This window comes from Dermacentor andersoni, chromosome 3 (genome assembly GCF_023375885.2).
Source record: "Dermacentor andersoni chromosome 3, qqDerAnde1_hic_scaffold, whole genome shotgun sequence".
Lineage (NCBI taxonomy): Eukaryota > Metazoa > Arthropoda > Arachnida > Ixodida > Ixodidae > Dermacentor > Dermacentor andersoni.
This window is the reverse complement of record NC_092816.1, coordinates 227,588,040-227,606,960: the sequence shown is the minus strand read 5'-3', so window position 1 is coordinate 227,606,960 and position 18,921 is coordinate 227,588,040. Positions and strand designations below refer to the sequence as shown.

The 18,921-nt window shown below is 48.1% G+C and overlaps 1 protein-coding gene across 1 annotated transcript in view; it reads left to right on the top strand.

The window, feature by feature from the left end:
- Nucleotides 1–1,822: 1,822 nt before the first annotated feature.
- The window catches only part of LOC126535683 (glutamate receptor U1-like), a 134,797-nt gene continuing 117,698 nt past the window's right edge, over nucleotides 1,823–18,921 (top strand). Inside the window, exons 1-2 of the mRNA XM_072287015.1 lie at nucleotides 1,823–1,917; nucleotides 2,037–2,127. Of these exons, the coding sequence (XP_072143116.1) occupies nucleotides 1,823–1,917; nucleotides 2,037–2,127 (186 nt within the window). The remainder of the gene's footprint in view (nucleotides 1,918–2,036; nucleotides 2,128–18,921) is intronic.

Here is an 18,921-nt window from a genome sequence, read left to right as displayed (position 1 = left end):
AATACATAGGTCGAATGGCTGCCCAGTGAAAGGCGTTGTCGCCAGGTGAGGCAGCGCTAAGCACGCTTTGAGACCTCATGTGCCCGAATGAAGTTCCACGTAACTCTACAGGACTTCATACCAAGATAGGAGTTCACAGGAAAAAAGCGGCTTCATGTGACACACAGTTGTTGGGCAAAAAGCTCAGTGGCTTTCCACTCAGTGAAGAAGGAAGACCAGCGAAACTGTATGTGGGCTCCTTAATGGCGAACTGCACCTCCGCGCCGGTCGGTCCGTCATTGCACTATCTTCTGGACGGGCCCACGTAGGGAGAGTGCTTAACGCCTGCTTCACCTCCACTGCTGGTCGGCACGATGTTGCCCTATCTTCAGGATCGGCCCACGTGTGGAGAGTTCTTGACGCCTGCTTCACCTCCGCCGCTGGTCGGCCTTGAGTTGCACTATCTTCGGGATCGGCTCACGTATGGGGAGTGCTTAACGCCTCCTTCACCTCCCCCGCTGGTCGGCCCGGTGGTGCACTAACTTCTGGATCGGCCCAGGTTGGGGTAGTGCTTAAAGCCCTGCTTCACCTCCGCCGCGGGTCGCCCCGCTATTCCACTATCTTCGGGATCGGCCCACGTATGGTGAGTTTTGTGTCTACACACGGACACGATCCTCGGGAAACTAGCCCTTAACAGCTTCACTGTAAAATTGGTTACGTCTTTGTGTTTCTTAATTATTTATGACAACGAAAGCGGCAGCACAGAAACGAGTGCGTTCGCGCGATGGTGCCGAGGGGCACCAACGGGCCAGCTGCGGAAGAAGAGGACGACGCTGGAGCTAATTGTGATGATGATGACAGTGTTAACACACGGCCACGATCCTGGGGAAAGTAGCCCTCAACATCTTCGCTGCGAAAATTTCGCTTGAGTCAACGTAATAACAAGAGAACTTGTCTTAACCAGGGCTGCAAGAGCTGCCCTAATGAAGGCATTCCCCTTGTCGCAGCGTTCACTCCGGCGACACATTTCTTGTTCAAGCGTGGTTCTATACAAGTGCTTTACAAACAGGAATGAACCTCGTCCTTTGGGCATGAAGGTTGATTTCTGGACTCCGTAAATCTGCATCCATAACGAGAACAGTATTGTAAGTGCCACGAAAGATGATAGACAATAAGAATGTTTCTTAAAAACCAGGTCTGGTGTATAATGCCTCCATCTAGAACGGTGTAAATATGCGATACCAGCGTTTTCTGATAAATCGCAGAATCTTTTCAATAATGAGGCAAAATAAACATCGGTTGCCTGTGTGAGCGCGGGCATTTTTAGCGCGAAGACTTGCGTAGCCCGAAAGCAGACCCCCTGGCCAGGAGCGTTTGGACAACGCACACCAAATCGGAGCAGTGGAAGAGGCCCCCAACCCGATTAATCTACGCTGTCTTTACTGTTACGGTGCTTCGATAATAGTGCATTGCTTCTTTGCACGAGCGTTTGACCCTGTTAAAAAAAATGGCTACCAATTATGAGGAGAACGCTTTCGAATGGCGGCAACGCAACCATGAGGTTACGGCTTCGACAATAGTAAAGAGAGAGGAAAGGGCAATTGCGGTTATATTTAATGAATAATGCGTTCTCAGCACTATCTGTTTCGATTGAGAATTTTTAGTTTCAGTCAGATTAGAATAAGAGAGAAATATGGCTTACATGCGCAGTTTGCATTTTCGGAGGTGTCCATTCTTGCGCGGCACACCCGCTGAGTATAGCTAATGTCGATCCACACATGGTCCGTGGATCGCCTGAGCCCAGGTCTCACTGCCAGTGCGATATACATTGCAGATGCCCCCAATGTCGACCGTGGTGATGCAGCCCGACGGAACGCCCAGGTTTGCCGGCATCTCAGGCTTCATGTTCGACCTGGTCGTCGAGGCCATGGGCTTCAAGTGAGGCGAAACCCTCGCACCCTTCGACGGGATGACTAAAACTGCACTGTGCATGAGATACACTTTCGGACCTCTAATTTGCACATTTCGAGCTGTCATTGCGCTACTGTGTGGCCCAGGTACGTGGTCAAGCTGCCACCCGACTACAGCTGGGGTGCTCGGGATGCGCAAGGACGATGGGCTGGACAGTTTGGCATGGTGGTCCGCAACGTACGTGTGCCTTTATATTTACCGTATTAAGAATGTAATGATTTTAGCCAGCACTATCAGCAACCTTCGAGTGACCTTGAGCCAAAGCCCTTATCCGGGCCCTCAGACGAAAATATCCGGGCACTCAGACGAAAACATCCGGGCATCGTTGCAAGAACAAAAGGACATGGTCCGGGAAACTAGCCAAACTCAAGAAAATACGGCCTCTGGCCTCCAAGCCCTTGTACAGGACTGGAACATATACGCTAGTTACTTCCCAAACAAGTTGGAAAAATATTGCTTCCGAGTTTTTCAGCTTCCAATTCCTCAAGCTACACTGAATTTTTATTTCTCATTTCCAATAAAAATGTTAAAAGGGCAGATGAGTTTCGGTTGATGGCGCCACGCTGCGTGGCGAGGCCGGGGATCGTGGTGAGATTCCTGTCCCCGCAGGGACCTGAGTTGCGCAGAACTTTTCCGGCAGCGGTAGCAGCCCTTTTCGCCAAGCGCTATCACGCCGTGCAAAATGACGTCGATGTTCAACTGCTCTGCTGCGAAGCCGACTTTACGGTCGCGACGCCGACTAGTCCGTCATCAACATTGCAATCATTGAATTGTCGAGCGTGTGTTACATTCGTCGACTCCGGGTTGCAGGTACGGTATTCGACGATATTGTGTAAAGGACCTTGGTGGAGTCATACGAAAAACATCATACTTGTACTCCAGTATGACGGGGTGCAGCGCACCAAACCGAAGGTCGCAAAGCGTTTTACGCGCTGCCGTGCGGACGAGCAGACGTGCGCCAGCGACCGCGGTGGCTACTGCGCGTGGGCCGAGACCGGCTCCGAAATGGACACGCGAGGTGAGTTCACCTTGTGCTCGCACGTAAAGCAGCAGTTATCGAGACTGTTCGCGCTGAGACTTGTGCGCCTAGCATGAGAAGTTGTTCACTTCTAACATTTTTGGCTTATATGCGCAGCGCGACCCATAACGCGCGACAAAAAATTGACGGCACGTCTGTGTCGCCTATTTGCGCAGAGAATGTTGGTCTACCAACTCGTCCAATGAGCTATGTTGCTTGTACGGTTGTTCTGACTATGCGGCTGCATAACAGCGTTTTCAAAACAGAGATATCAGATACAATTTGCCCGCTGCACCCTCCTTTTCCTCTGCTCTGTTTATTTTATTTTTGGTGGGTGTTCTCATTTTTCATGGCACTTGCATTGATGTGAGTGTTCATTGCTTTGTAGTAAGCAAAAACATTAAGACCAGCAAAATTGATTATATTCTTAATTTATTTTCTAGAAGCATTAGGTCTATTTATTATTTAAACTAATTGCTGTCAGGAGCTAAGCAATAAATCTATGAATTCTAACTTGTAAGCTTCAAGTATCAGCCAGTGCAACAAAAACTTGATCAATGATACTTGCGGGAAGTGTAGGTAATGCTTTGGTGAATTACGATACTAACACTGACAATATTAACAGCAAATTACTAAAAGGTACGATATCAGTCTCAAGCCAGATACTACACTTGATCTTCACGCAATCACTACAAACAGGAAACGTCTCTGACGATTGGAAGAAACCTCAGGTTATCGCAATTTTTAAATAAGCTAATCGCGCGATCCCAGCAGACTACCGTCACTTAACCAGACTTAACCAGCATCCCATCGAAATGCTATCATAATCATAACTTCAAACCTAATGACCTCTCTGGAATCCATCAATTTTTTCTTTCTTCACCAACACGGTTTCCGCAAACAGTTGTCGTGTGAAACTCAACTGGCAGAATTCACGCACGATATACTACATTATATAGAAGAAAACCATTAAATTGATGGCATATATTTAGATTTTTCTAAGGCATTCGACCGTGTCCCTCATAACCAATTACTCTCTAAACTGTGCAACCTTGGAATCCCTCTCAACGTAATAATTTCCTGGCTAGAAACATTTTTAAAAGACCAGAAGCACTTCACAACCGCTAATAACTACGACTCGCCTTTCTCTGACGTAACGTCAGGCGTACCCCAGGGTGTCTGTCTCTCCCCGGTTCTCTTCCTAATATACATAAATGACTTGCCCACTAACATACTAACCAGGTTAGGACTCTTTGCCGATGATTACGTTTTATACTCTCCCATCCGTAATCTAGACAACAGAACTACACTTAAACATGATCTAGGATTAATTGCCACTTGTTGTGATAAATTACTCATGCCGTTAAACTTTACTAAATGTAATATGATGTCTTTCACCCGCAAAATCAGCACAGCACATTACACCTATAGGATCAAGTAATTTCTGCTTAGCCGTACATCGTCATTCAAATATCTCGGAGTGCATATGTCACCGTCGCTGTCATGGTCAACCCATATTCCATCCATCTGCGCAGAAGCCTCGTGCACAATCGGATACATTCGCCGCAACCTGAAATTAGCATCACCGGACATAAAAAAGGTAGCTTGTCAAACTTTCGTACGACCGAGTATGGTTGTTCAATTTGGCACCTCTCACAAACTTATCTTATTAACGATTTAGAAAGAATCCAAAACTGCGCCGCCCGTTTTCAATGATCCCAGTACTCAAACGATACCAGCATCACCACACTTAAAGAATCACTGAATCTGCCATCCCTTGAATCTACTCGTATCGTTTCGCGACTGTGCCTTATCCACGGTTTTTTCTATCGCCATCAATTACGACACATCCTCCTGCAACCATCACATCGAACCACAGCCACCCTATAGCACCAATCAGCGGCCCCAGTTCTGTCATGAATAACTCATTCTTTCCCAATGGTATAACACTATGGAAGAGCCTACCCGATAATATAGTCACGTGCAGTAACCGACAAACTTTCCGCAATATACTAAACAATCTTCTGTGGCAACCTAACTGAATATACTATGCCGTTTTAGAAAGCTCTTTTATGTCCCGCTTTGTAATATTGTCGTTGCTCTTGGATTGTTTACCTTCTGTACTGCGTTTTTTTTTCTTCTCTTTGGGTTTTTGTTGAATTGTATATTACACCTTGTACCCCCCCCCCCCTTATGTAATGCCTAGGTGGCTTTAAGGAGAAAATAAATGAAATGAAATTAAATGCTGTTTCATGTGGGCGGCAGTAGACTGAATGCACTGTTGAATGACGGGAACTTTCCTTGCCTCTGATGCGGTAGGTCGCAAAGCTCTCTAACCTAGCATTGTGGCCAAATCCTATTGACGTGATACAGTGTACTCGCCTACGGGTTCTTCTGCTCTGAGAAGTATGAAGAGATAAAAAAAATATGTGCTGCCATATCAAAGTCTGCAATGTGTGAATAATTACTTTGCAAGTTTGTCATCTTGATGTGATTAGTGCAATAAAGATAACCCATTGCTACTCTTAATAACTTGTTGCCTTTCCAGATTCTTTGAATTGTCCCCCCAAGGCTTCAAGAACCAGCAATCTTTCCCTGCTGCCAGCAGCCATTGGTCATTGTACGAAATAAATTTGATGTAGGAGCTTCTGCAACTTCATTCTTTTTCGAATTGCAGATTTGCTGCTACGAAGCAGCTGTTTACTCTGCGGTATGAATGAATCGTAAAAATAAGTTTTACATAAAATGTGTGCATGTAAACATTTGAAATGCATTTAAACCTACGTGTGTGCACCGCATACAAAATCTAAAACGTGCAGCTGCTTTGAATGACGGCTAGTGATAAATGACGTCCTGTTAACGGTCACCGACATAGCTGCAGGCAAGATAGTTCTCGGGGCGACGATCGTTAATCAGCTGGCTTCAGCAGCCAAAATGCCCTCACATATTTGTCCACATTACGTGCGTGAAGATTTCTATAAACAGTCTTTAAAACAATTCTTGCCTTCCAGCCTCGGCGGGAAAACTTCATATGCGTGCTGAAAAATATTGCACTGCTTTTTGTTGCAAAGTAAAGCGTGTTTGCACGCGAACTATTGAGCTGTTCGAGCCACAGGCGTAGCCAAGATGTCATTTCGGGGGAGGGGTCCTGCCCCTTCCCGCACCGTATATGTACGTTCATGCTTATGTTTGTATGTAGTAAACATGTTGTAAGTATGTTGTAAACTTTTAGAGCATCTGATCTGCAAACACATTAGCCAGTTTTTAGAAGATAACAAGCTTGTGTCAGATGAGCAGCATGTATTTCGGCGCAGACTATCTACAGTAACACAGGTAATAACGACTTGCCATGATTTCTTTCTTGCAATCAACAATACGAACCCCAAGTTGACGCAATATTTCTGAATTTCGCCAAGGCGATTGATGAAGTACCCCACAGTAAACTTTTTCAAACACTTATAAACATTACAATCCATAGCAATATTCTTAATTTTATTAAGGCTTATCTTGGCATCCGTTTTCGGTTTGTCCAAGTTAATAACGGCATTTCAGAACTTCTTCCAGTCACATAAGGCGTGCCCCAAGGCTCCGTTCTGGGACCTATCCTATTTCTTATTTATGTTAATGATATTTCGAAGGTTGTCAACCAGCATATAAAAATCACTCTTCGCAGATGACTGTGCCTTGTACAATTGGTTCGATCACCCGCCGACCAAACTCGAATTATTGACAATTTAACTAGTGCTGCTAATTGGGGAAAGGACTGGGGAATGGTTCTAAATTTTAATAAATGCCTGGTGTACTGCGTACTTGTAACAATACTACTTCCATGACGCGCCCTTATTATATAGAAAACACACCCATGAGGGAAGTACCAGCAGTCAAGTATTTGGGAGTAACAATCACGCGAACGTTAAATTGTAATGACCACATAGATAACATACATAGTACCGCACTGCGAGCCCTACGAGCCATCCGACGCAACCTTTGCAACGCGCGTCTCCAAGTAAAGCTGAAGGCTTATAAAATCCTTATTAGGGCTAGCTTAGGGTATGCATCAATCTTGTGCGACCCGCACACGAAACAGAATATTACCTAGCTAGAGAACATAAAGCGGATCCCTGCAACATTCGTTTGTAATAGGTATGACAACTGACAGTGTTACAGAAATGATTAGTTGTCTTCGCGTCGAGTCGCTGCAGTCAGGGTGGGCCGAATCAGAGTTGTAGCTCTTGTATCTTATGTATCAAGATTTCTTACCAATTGATTTGTTTCCCTACATAACCGCAGTGCCTCGCGCCAACACTCAATACAATAATGGCAAACAGCTCAAACAGTATCGTACAAATATTGATACATTCAAGTCTACATTTCTTTCCCATCACCATGGCAGCCTGGAATCTGTTACGGAGGAACGTTGTTGACAGCACCAAAGTTGATGTGTTCCTCGCAAAATTGAAAGCTATGTTTCAATGATGCATCTTTCTTTTGATGCATCATTGATGCATCAAATTTTTTTTATTGTATGTGCTCACTCCTGCCTGGACTCAAGAACATCTGCAGTGATGTAAAATAAAATAAACAAATAAATATGTGCGTATATATATCTACATATGAACTAAAAGCTTCCTTGGTTTCCAACCTTACCCCCCTCGGGCTACGCCAATGGTTCGAGCGCCGCCTGCAATAAAGCGTGCCATCTTGCTGAGCAGCATCATCATCATCAGAAGCAGCAGCAGCCTGGTTACACCCACTGCAGGGCCTCTCCCATACTTCTCCAACTACCCCGGTCATGTACTAATTGTGGCCATGTCTTCCCTGCAAACTTCTTAATCTCATCCGCCCACCTAACTTCCTGCCGCCCCCTGCTACGCTTCCCTTCCAAGGGAAGGGAAGCGTAACCCTTAATGACCATCGGTTATCTTCCCTCCTCATTACATGTCCTGCCCAAGCCCATTTCTTTTTCTTGATTTCAACTAAGATGTCATTACCTCGCGTTTGTTCCCTCACCCAATCTGCTCTTTTCTTATCCCTTAACGTTACACCCATCATTTTTTCTTTCCATAGCTCGTTGCGTCGTCCTCAACTTAAGTAGAACCCTTTTCGTAAGCCTCCAGGTTTCTGCCCCGTACCTGAGTACTGGTAAAACACACCTGTTATACACTCTTCTCTTGAGGGATAATGGCAACCTGCTGTTCATGATCTGAGAATGCCTGCCAAACGCACTCCAGCCCATACTTATTCTTCCGAGTCTCATGATCCGGATCCGCGGTCACTACCTGTCCTAAGTAGATGTATTCCCTTACCACTTCCAGTGCCTCGCTACCTATCGTAAACTCCTGATCTCTACCGAGACTGTTAAACATTACTTTAGTTTTCTGCAGATTAATTTTTAGACCCACCTTTCTGCTTTGCCTCTCCAGATCAGTGAGCATGCAGTGCAATTTGTCCGCTGAGTTGCTAAGCAAGGCAATATCATCAGCGAATCGCAAGTTACTAAGGTATTCTCCATTAACTCTTATCCCCAATTCTTCCCAATCCAGGTCTCTGAATACCTCCTGTAAACACGCTGTGAATAGCATTGGAGAGATCGTATCTTCCTTCCTGACTCCTTGCGATTTTGTTGCTTTCTTTATGGAGGACTACGGTGGCTGTGGAGCCACTATAGATATCTTTGAGTATTTTTACATACGGCTCGTCTACACCCTGGTTCCGTAATGCCTCCATGACTGCTGAGGTTTCCACTGAGTCACACGCTTTCTCGTAATCAATGAAAGCTATATATAACAGTTGGTTATATTCCGCACATTTCTCTATCGCCTGATTGATAGTGTGAATATGGTCTATTGTTGAGAAGCCTTTACGGAATCCTGCCTGATTCTTTGGTTGACAGAAGTCTAAGGCGTTCCTGATTCTATCTGCGATTACCTTAGTAAATATTTTGTAGGCAATGGACAGTAAGCGGATCGGTCTATACTTTTTCAAGTCTTTGGCGTCCCCTTTCTTATAGATTAGGATTATGTTAGCGTTCTTCCAAGATTCCGGTAAGCTCGAGGTCATGTGGCATTGCGTATACAGGGTGGCCAGTTTCTCTAGAACAATGTGCCCACCATCCTTCAACAAATCTGCTGTTACCTGATCCTCCCCAGCTGCCTTTGCATAGCTCCCAAGGCTTTCTTTACTTCTTCCGGCGTTACTTGTGGGATTTCAAGTTCCTCTAGACTACACTCTCTTCCATTATAGTCGTGGGTGCCACTGGTAGTGTATAAATCTCTATAGAACTCGTCAGCCACTTGAACTATCTTATCCATATTGGTAATGATATTGCCGGCACTTGTGAACAATTGCCGCATGTAGCTCGCGACCAGCACACAAAAAAGCAAATGGGACACCGCGCGTCATTTGCCTCCTGCGCGCGCGAGGAGTGGCTTCACTGCCTAGCTAGAACATAATGGCGAACCTATGTGCACCTCTGCTCCCTGCCGGAGCACAGACAGGGACACTAGTTGTGATCGTTGTGATATGGTTGTGAGTGATCGCCGTAATGATTCCAACCAATTATTCTGCTTCACCGGTTGACATTTCACGATTACATCTACTATCAATTACGGGCGAGTCAGCATTTTTTTATTTCATCTACTTGATTTTCCTTTGTCAAATGGAAAGGACGGCACTAAATGTCGCAGCAGCCACTTAGCAGAGGTCCCGACGTCCTATTACATGACAGTGAGGCTGTCGTAGAACATCGTGCATGGAGAAAAAATATACTTAGAACAGTGATCACAGTCCCTGTGCATACAAGAAGGTTGTCTTACACTGCATACCACTGGGAAACATATAAAGAACATTAATGCGAGTAATAAAGTAAGAGACCACTTCTATTGTAGGACGGTTTGCCCTCACAAAAACACTAAATGGATTTAGCAGAAGCGCATGGAGGATGAAAATCCTACTTGAAAAGTATGTTATTTTAGTACAGGCATCGTGTGAGGTAATGATTATGTATAACCGCATACTCGGAGAACGGGGCTTTCAAACCTCGTATTTTCAATACACGAATTTCCTTTCAAGTTTCCTAACGAGAGAGATTAACTTTCGTTGTAACGGAGGAAGCATTTGTGCACCATTGTTAGCCTGTACTGAAATAAACAAAACAAATGTGAATTATCATATTTAAGAAAAAATCCAGATGTGGGGTAGAGGTAAGAAACACTAGCTATACACCAGACAGCTCTCTTCTGAGACACATGCAGCTTTCCTTAAATTTATAACACCAGTTGTTCACCACACTATGCTACAATACTCTCGAAGGGACGGGACAAGTGAATTATAAAACAAAATTTTAGCTTTGACAGAAAGCATGTGCCTCAGCCTTGATGTAATTCGAGCGCTAAAAATATTATATTGAATGTACTCCTCATGATCATGCAATGTTAAATGTTCTGAAACATAACTCCAAAAATGTTTACAGAGGTTACAAAATATTGACACGTGTACTTGTCTTTATCGGGCGACACATTTTACCGCCTAACAAATGTTATCGCACAGCGCGCCACGCGCCTGCATGTATCGGAAGTTTCTGGAAAGTTATCGATGCTTCTATCCGCTGTCTGTTGGCACCGAACCTTATTTGTGTTATCTGATTTCATCGCTTGACGCGAATGGTGTACAACTTTGAATGAATCAATGAAACCACGTTTATTCCACATTAAAATGCGCCAAAGACGGTGCGGTGGAAAGAGGAGCGGTGTTACTGCAAAAGGGGAAGGGTAAGGCTGCCTCCGTTTTATTAATGAACGTCCTGGAGGCAGCTAAGTGGGGACCGCATGACGCTTGTGGCTGTCGCGGAACCGATCGCCGACGGGTGGTGCTGCAGGGTCCTGAAGGAACAGCAGCAGTGCTCGCCAGAGCTCGATGGCATGGTCCGGAGAGGTGGTATCCGGGCAAGCCCAAGTCCGGAGAGAAGAAGGCCAGGGTCCCCGCTGTATGGTGGCCAGGGCACGAAGCCTTGGTGGGATGTAGAGGGGGCACTCCCAAGAAATGTGGTTTAGATCAGCACGACATGTGCCCGTGGAACAGAACCCACTTACGGGTGGTGGTGTGCCACCCTTGTGGAAACGGTTCAGCAAGTGAGGAGTAAGGAGGGCGCTTGTCTGGATTCTCCGAAGCAAGACTGACTCTCGCCGTGTGAATACCTTCGGTGGCAGTAACGGTATAGTGTGGATTGCCCACTGCTGCGAGGCAGGCGGCACGTCGTTGTTTAGTCGCATGCTTGTTGGCCATTGGGTCTGCTACCTCAAGTGTGGTAGCTAGGAGAGCATAAGGATTATCGGAGGCTCTGGCTAGCGCGGTAGAGAGATGAGCGCGCGCCAGTCTATTAGCCTTCTCGTTTCCGGGGATACCGCAGTGCGCAGGGACCCAGTGAATGGTAACATCGTGACCGCATTCGCGGAGCAGGCGTGCCTCGTGCCGGATTTTCTGCAGTGCGGGATCTGTGTAAATAACATTAGCACATGCCCGATGGGCAGCCTGGGAATCTGTGTACACATGATGGTGAATAGGGTCAGTTTGAGACGATGTTGCGAGGGCCCACTCCAAATAATCTAGGATGGCCATTAGCTCAGCGCGGGTGCTGGACATTGCTACTGCCGATATATGATGCCGGCGGTTCTGATTTTCATCTGTCTGGTCGTACCACGCAGTCGCATAATAGGTGTTACTAACGTCGTCTGCAGGCAGTGCAGCGTCCGTGTATACGATGCGTTCAGTCAAGGAGAGTGAACTCGTAGCCTTGGCATGCCTCTTGGCATATGCAAGGCGCCGCATTCGCTGAGCAGGGTCCATATTGAGAGGAAGTGGCCTGCCATCGGTGAGAGCCGTGATGTCCCACGGCGGCGTTTTGCTGGGCAAAATGGGCATTTTGTGGACGTCATACCCGAGGAGAATGAGTGTGTGTCGCCCGGATATTGTGGTGCGAAGTCTCGTCTCTTGTGTATAGATGTGCATGTCTACGAGCTTGGACAGGTTGTTGAGTTTGCTACAACTTTTAAGCGCTTCGAGGCTTGTGTACAACTTTGTAGAAGGCATGCGGGTCCTAACGATTAGTCTGGAACATTCGACGACTGCTGTATAAAAGCCGACGCGCTTGACCAGCTGATCAGATTTTCGACGATCGCCGACTGTGTTCCCCGCTGTCACCGTTCTTTGAGTGTAGCCTGTTTTTGAGGGCACAAGTTCGCCCAATAAACCCCTAGTTTCGTCTTTCTCAGTTTGGCTGCTTTCTTCACAGTCACTACCACGTGACATCTGGTGGAGGTGCTTGTACGTTCATGTACCGAACGCCCCCGCAAAGCCGCGATCCAAGCCCGAAGCCCGAGGACAAAACCGACATCGCCCAAGACCAGTGAGCTAGCCGCAGACTGCAAGGACTGCCCCCAGAGCACGGGCTTCTACCTGAGACGATAAATAAGATCGTGGCCAAGACAACCCCAATGGCTGCCCCAGCGTCCCCCGTTATCCTGCAACAACCTCGGGACCCACCGACCTTCCACAGAGCCGCTACTGAAGACCCGGAATCCTGGCTGGAGACTTACGAACGAATCGCGACTTTCAACAACTGGGTCTCCGAGGAGAAGCTGCGGCATGTATACTTCGCCTTAGAAGACGCCGCCAAAACATGGTTTGAGAACCGGCAGTCGACCATGACCACATGGGACCTATTCCGTAGCGGCTTCCTGCGCACCTTTACGAGCGTCGTGCGCAAGGAAAGGGCAGAAGCCATGCTGGACGCCCGAGTGCAGCTACCTAACGAGAACCTTGCCATATTCACGGAAGAAATGAACCGTCTGTTCCGCCACCCCGACCCGGATATGCCCGAGGAGAAGAAAGTCCGCCTTCTCATGCGTGGTGTGAAGGAAGAATTTTCGGTGCAATGATACGAAGCCCACCGGAGATTGTAGAAGAGTTTTTCGCGAGGCCACCAGCATCGAGAAGACACTCGAAATGCGGAACCAGCAATTCAGCTGGCGCACGAACTCTACCAACTAAACAGGAATTCAATCGCTGGCCACCGACGATCTGCGCGAGACTATCAGAGCGGTCGTACGGGAAAAGCTGCAGAAGTTGTATCTTAGGTCGCAGGCTCAAGTAGCATCAATCGCCGAAATCGTCAAAGATGAGCTTGAGCGATCCCTTGGAGTTCCTGAGATGCAACCAGGATCACCGCAGCCCCAGCCGGAAGCGATGACCTACACCGCCGTCGCCCGCCGCCAAGGCCCCCATGCACGACCACGCCAGGGACCTTTAACGCCCCGATTCCGTCGTCCACCGCCGCCGCCACCAGCACGCCCACCCGTCGCCCAGCGCCGCTACGCCAGGAAGACGGACATTTGGCGCGCTCCTGACCACCGCCCACTCTGCTACCACTGGAGAAGCGGCTCACGTGTACCGCCGATGCCCATTCCGGGAAATGGGACTGCGAGGGTTCGCCGTTAATGCGCCGCACCACAGCTTGGTGAACGACCTCGCGATATCAACGACTACCACGCCGCCACTCAGTGGAGCGCTCGACGACCGTCCCGTTCGACGTCACCAGGCCGCTACCTGTCGCCGCAGCGCCGACTATACACTGGCCCAGCCCGGGGCCGGTCTGCGAGCCCGTATCCGGAAAACTGAAAGCAGCAACCGATGGAGGTGCGGTAGCTGTTGGTCGAACTGACGAAGATCCTCCGCCGCCGACGAAGACGCTGAAGAGACCTACTCGACGACATAATAACAACACGCCACCATCCCGACGAAGTCAGGAAGCCAAGACTACACCGACGAAAGACGACTTGATGACGCTCCAGCTTCAGTTCAACACGACGCAGCCGTGATCCGACGCCAAGACCTAACTGCAACGCCAGGCAAAGAACCACCGACCTCGACGTGCTTCTCGACGGCCACGCAGTTACCGCCTTAGTGGACACAGGAGCCGATTACTCTGTAATGAGTGCACACATCGCCGCCCAGTTGAAGAAAGTTAAAACTGCATGGGAAGGCCCTCAAATTCGAACCGCTGGAGGACACCTCATCACGCCGACTGGAATCTGCACGGTAAGAATTACCGTTCATGACCGGACTTACCCTGCCACCTTCGTTATCCTCCAACAGTGTTCGCGAGAGGTCCTTCTCGGCATGGACTTCCTGAACCAACACGGCGCAATCATCGACCTGAAGTCGAAGTCCATAACGCTGTCGGAAGATCGAGCGATACTGCCGGAGAGCTCTCGTAGTCACCATGCCTTAAGCGTGCTCGAAAGTCAAGTCAGCATCCCGCCTCGCTCCAGCATCGTCATTTCCGTAGGCACCAAAACGCATGCCGACGTACAAGGCGTCATCGAGGGTGACCAACGCCTACTGCTAGACCGTGACATTTGCGTCGCAAGAGGGATCGCTCGACTGCATGGAGGGAAAACTGAAGTGTTGCTGAGAAACTTCAGCCAGGACGTCAAGCACATCAACAAGGGCACGACGATCGCGTACATCGAGGAAATTCTGGAAACCAGTAATGCGTTTGTCCTCTCAGATTCCGCCGCATCTATCCCGACGACCATGGTTCCCGAACCAGGCTTCGACATAAATCCAAGTCTCCCCACGATTAAGCAACAACAACTCAGAAGTCTAGTTAGACAATACAGAGAGTGCTTTACGACGTCATCGAGGATTCGACAAACACCAGTCGCCAAGCATCGCATAATCACCGAGGAGTGCGCTCGACCACTCCGTCAGAGCCCTTACCGAGTTTCGCCGCGAGATCGTGAAGCTGTAAGACAACAAGTTGACGAAATGCTGCGCGACGACATCATCCAGCCGTCGAAAAGCCCGTGAGCATCCCCTGTTGTCTTGGTGAAGAAAAAGGACGGAACCTTACGTTTCTGCGTCGATTATCGTCGACTGAACAAAATCACAAAGAAGGATGTATACCCCCTACCACGGATAGACGACACATCATCACATCATCAGCAAGTCTGGAGTCCGCCCCGACTCGCAGAAGACAGCTGCCATCGCAAAGTTCCCGCAGCCCATCGACAAGAACGCAGTGCGTAGATTTCTTGGCATGGTTGCCTACTACAGGCGATTTGTCAAGGACTTTTCACGCATCGCTGAGCCGCTGACACAGCTAACTAAATCTGACGTCGAGTTCAAGTGGGGAACGCCGCAGGCCGATGCATTTCAAGAACTCAAACGACGCATGCAGTCGCCGCCCGTACTTGCGCACTTCGACGAGCACGCCGATACCGAAATCCACACTGACGCCAGTACCCTAGGCCTCGGTGCCGTCCTAGTCCAGAAAAAAGATGGACATGAACACGTGATAGCTTACGCTAGCCGGTCGTTGTCAAAAGCGGAAAGCAATTATTCTACAACCGAAAAGGAATGCCTCGCCATCGTTTGGGCTACAGCGAAATTTCGCCCTTACCTATATGGCAGGCCATTCAAAGTCGTCAGCGACCATCGCGCCTTGTGTTGGCTAGCGAAATTAAAGGATCCATCAGGACGGCTGGAGCGGTGCAGCCTAAGACTGCAAGAATATGACATCACTGTAACCTATAAGTCCGGACGAAAACACTCTGGTGCCGATTGCCTATCACGCGCCCCCCTTGACTCGCCGCCGCAAGATGACGAAGATGACGACGCCTTCCTTGGCATTCTAAGCGCGGAAGACTTCCCTGAACAGCAGTGAGCAGACCCGGAGTTGAAAAACCTTATCGAGTATTTGGAAGGGCACACCGACGTTGTCCCTAGGACATTTAAGCGAGGATTGTCTTCGTTCTCGCTTGAAAACAACCTACTCGTAAAGAAGAACTTCTCACCAGTGCACGCCAACTACCTTCTTGTTGTCCCGTCAGGACTGCGTCCAGTAGTATTGCACGCCCTACATGACGATCTGACCGCTGGACACCTCGGATTTTCCCGGACACTATCGAAGATACAGGAAAGGTATTATTGGCCGCGCCTGACCGCCGACGTCGCCCGTTATGTCAGAACATGCCGAGACTGTCAGCGACGCAAGACACCCCCGACAAGGCCAGCCGGATTACTACAGCCAATTGAGCCTCCTTGCCGACCATTCCAGCAAATCGGGATGGACTTGTTGGGACCCTTTCCGACGTCAACAACTGGAAATAAGTGGATCGTCGTGGCGACGGACTACCTCACCCGCTTCGCTGAAACTAAAGCTCTACCAAAAGGCAGCGCCGCCGAAGTGGCGAAATTCTTTGTCGAAAACATCCTGCTGCCACATGGCGCCCCAGAAGTCCTCATCACCGACAAAGCAACGGCCTTTACAGCGGAACTCACCCAGGCCATTCTGCAATACAGTTAGGCAAGGCACAGGAGGACAACGGCTTACCACCCACAGACGAATGGTCTTACGGAGCGGCTGAATAAGACCCTCGCCGAGACATGCTAGCAATGTACGTCGACGTCGAACACAAGACCTGGGATGCCGTCCTGCCGTACGTAACATTCGCTTACAACAGGGCGATGCAAGAAACAACACATATCACGCCGTTCAAGTTGGTTTACGGCAGGAACCCGACGACGACACTCGACGCCATGCTGCCGCACGTCACTGACGAGGAGAATCTTGACGTTGCTAGCTATCTCCAGCGCGCCGAAGAAGCCCGACAGCTCGCCCGCCTGCGGATCAAGAACCAGCAGCATACCGACAGCCGACACTACAACCTCCGACGACGCTTCGTCGAGTACCAGCCCGGCGACCGTGTTTGGGTATGGACCCCGATACGCCGACGAGGACTGAGTGAGAAGCTATTGCGACGCTATTTCAGACCCTACAAGGTCATCCGACGTATTGGCGCACTGGACTATGAGGTCGTGCCAGACGGCATTTCGCATTCACAGCGGCGCCGCGCACGACCTGAAGTGGTCCACGTGGTGCGTCTTAAACCCTTTTACGGACGCTAACGAACTTTCCTTATTTTGTTGTTTTCTTTGCTACGAGTGCTTCTTTGTTACTTTCGTTTGTTTGCAGCATCGGGTCGATGCTTTTTACGAGAGGGGTAATGACACCTGTACTTGTCTTTATCCGGCGGCACGTTTTGCCGCCTAACAAATGTTATCGCACAGCGCGCGACGCGCCTGCATGTATCCGAAGTTTCTGGAAAGTTATCGATACTTCTATCCGCTGTCTGTTTTCGCCGAACCTCGTGTTATCTGATTTCATCGCTTGACGCGAATGGTGTACAACTTTGTAGAAGGCATGCGGGTCCCAACGATTAGTCTGGAACATTCGACGACTGCTGTATAAAAGCCGACGCGCTTGACCCGCTGATCATATTTTCGACGATCGCCGACTGTGTTCGCCGCTGTCGCCGTTCTTTGAGTGTAGCCTGTCTTTGAGGGCACAAGTTCGCCCAATAAAACGCTAGTTCCGTCTGTCTCAGTTTGGCTGCTTTCTTCACAGTCACTACCACGTGACAATATGTAGCCTAAACCAACGATAATTAGCTGCGATATTTTTTGTCCTTTGGTCGTATAAAATTACCCTTGTTTTTGTGGAGTTTATTATTAGGCGATTGATGTCTGCTGAAATCTTTAAACATTAGAGAACCTCATTGGTTGTTCCTTCTGGTTTAGCTTCAACTGTTGCTGAAAGAATTACTGTAGTATCATCGGGGTACGTGACAAGCTGTGCATTATCTGAATTTTTTACGACGTCATATACATACAGGGTTATCAGTTTCATGACATTTTCAACAATAGCCTGTTGCAGATAACATAATTCTATTCCTTGATCAGGATTATTCAGAGAGGCGGACATTATTTGCACGAGAAATCGAAACACACATTCAACAAATTGACCAAAATGTACTAATTATCTTGTGAATGACTTGTTTTACGGCACGGTATTGCAATTCACCTCGTTGACTTCCTTACGGCATGCATTGCAGTTTGCAGCCGGGAAGTTTTTGAAGCATATCCACTTCGAAGGAATTTTCAGAATGACGCAAGTTTGGAGATGTGCGCCATCAAACTGTGTAAAAAAGGCACTAGTAGATGTAAGCGTGAAAAGGCAACCGGCGAAGCAGATTAATTGGTTGGAATAATTACGACGATCGCTCGCAACGATATCGAAAACGTTTTTTATGCACTGAAGCACAAAAGTACCTCGAACGCCCTGGTATTTCGTACCACACCTTGGGAAATAACACAAAACAGGTATGTTCCTGAAAATTTATTTTAAGTGGATAGGTCTTGGGAGCTCACCGGCCACAATTCGTGAATTTCATTATGTGCCGTATGTGCCGTAAATAATAAAAATGGAATTGGTGACTTTTCGTTCATTAGTGAAATATGTGCTTCCATTTCTCGTGCAAGTAATGTCTGCCTCTTCAGATAATCCAACTCAAGGGCAAAAATTACGCCATTGCCACAGGCGATATTTAAACTTTCTATAAAAACATGACAGCGATCCCCCTTTATGTACCAAACTATAATGGCCCCAATACGCTGCCTTGGTGGACTTCTTTTTCAACGCATGAAATACTTGGCAATGCCTACGCACCACTGTGTGCTCTGTGTGGATGGCTCGGGAGCGCCCGAGCCGCCCCAAGGACGCCGTGCATCTTGCGCTTTGAAAGAAGAACCGGGTGATCGACAACATAGAACGGTTTCCAGAAGTTTGGTGTACAAGCTATTATGATTTCTTTGTTATTGAACGCTTGTGTGATGATTCCTCTTTGCGTGGTTAGTGCCTTTGCCGTGGAACGATGCTTTGTGAAACCATGCTGAAAATTTTAACGAAGGTTATGTTTCTAAGGTATGATGTCATTCAAGAGCGCATGATTTTCTCTGTACCATTTGAGAAGGCTGGCAGGACTTACATAGGAAGTTAATTATTTAGAATGTTTTGTCACCATGCTTGTATATTGGCACCACGCGTGCAGTCT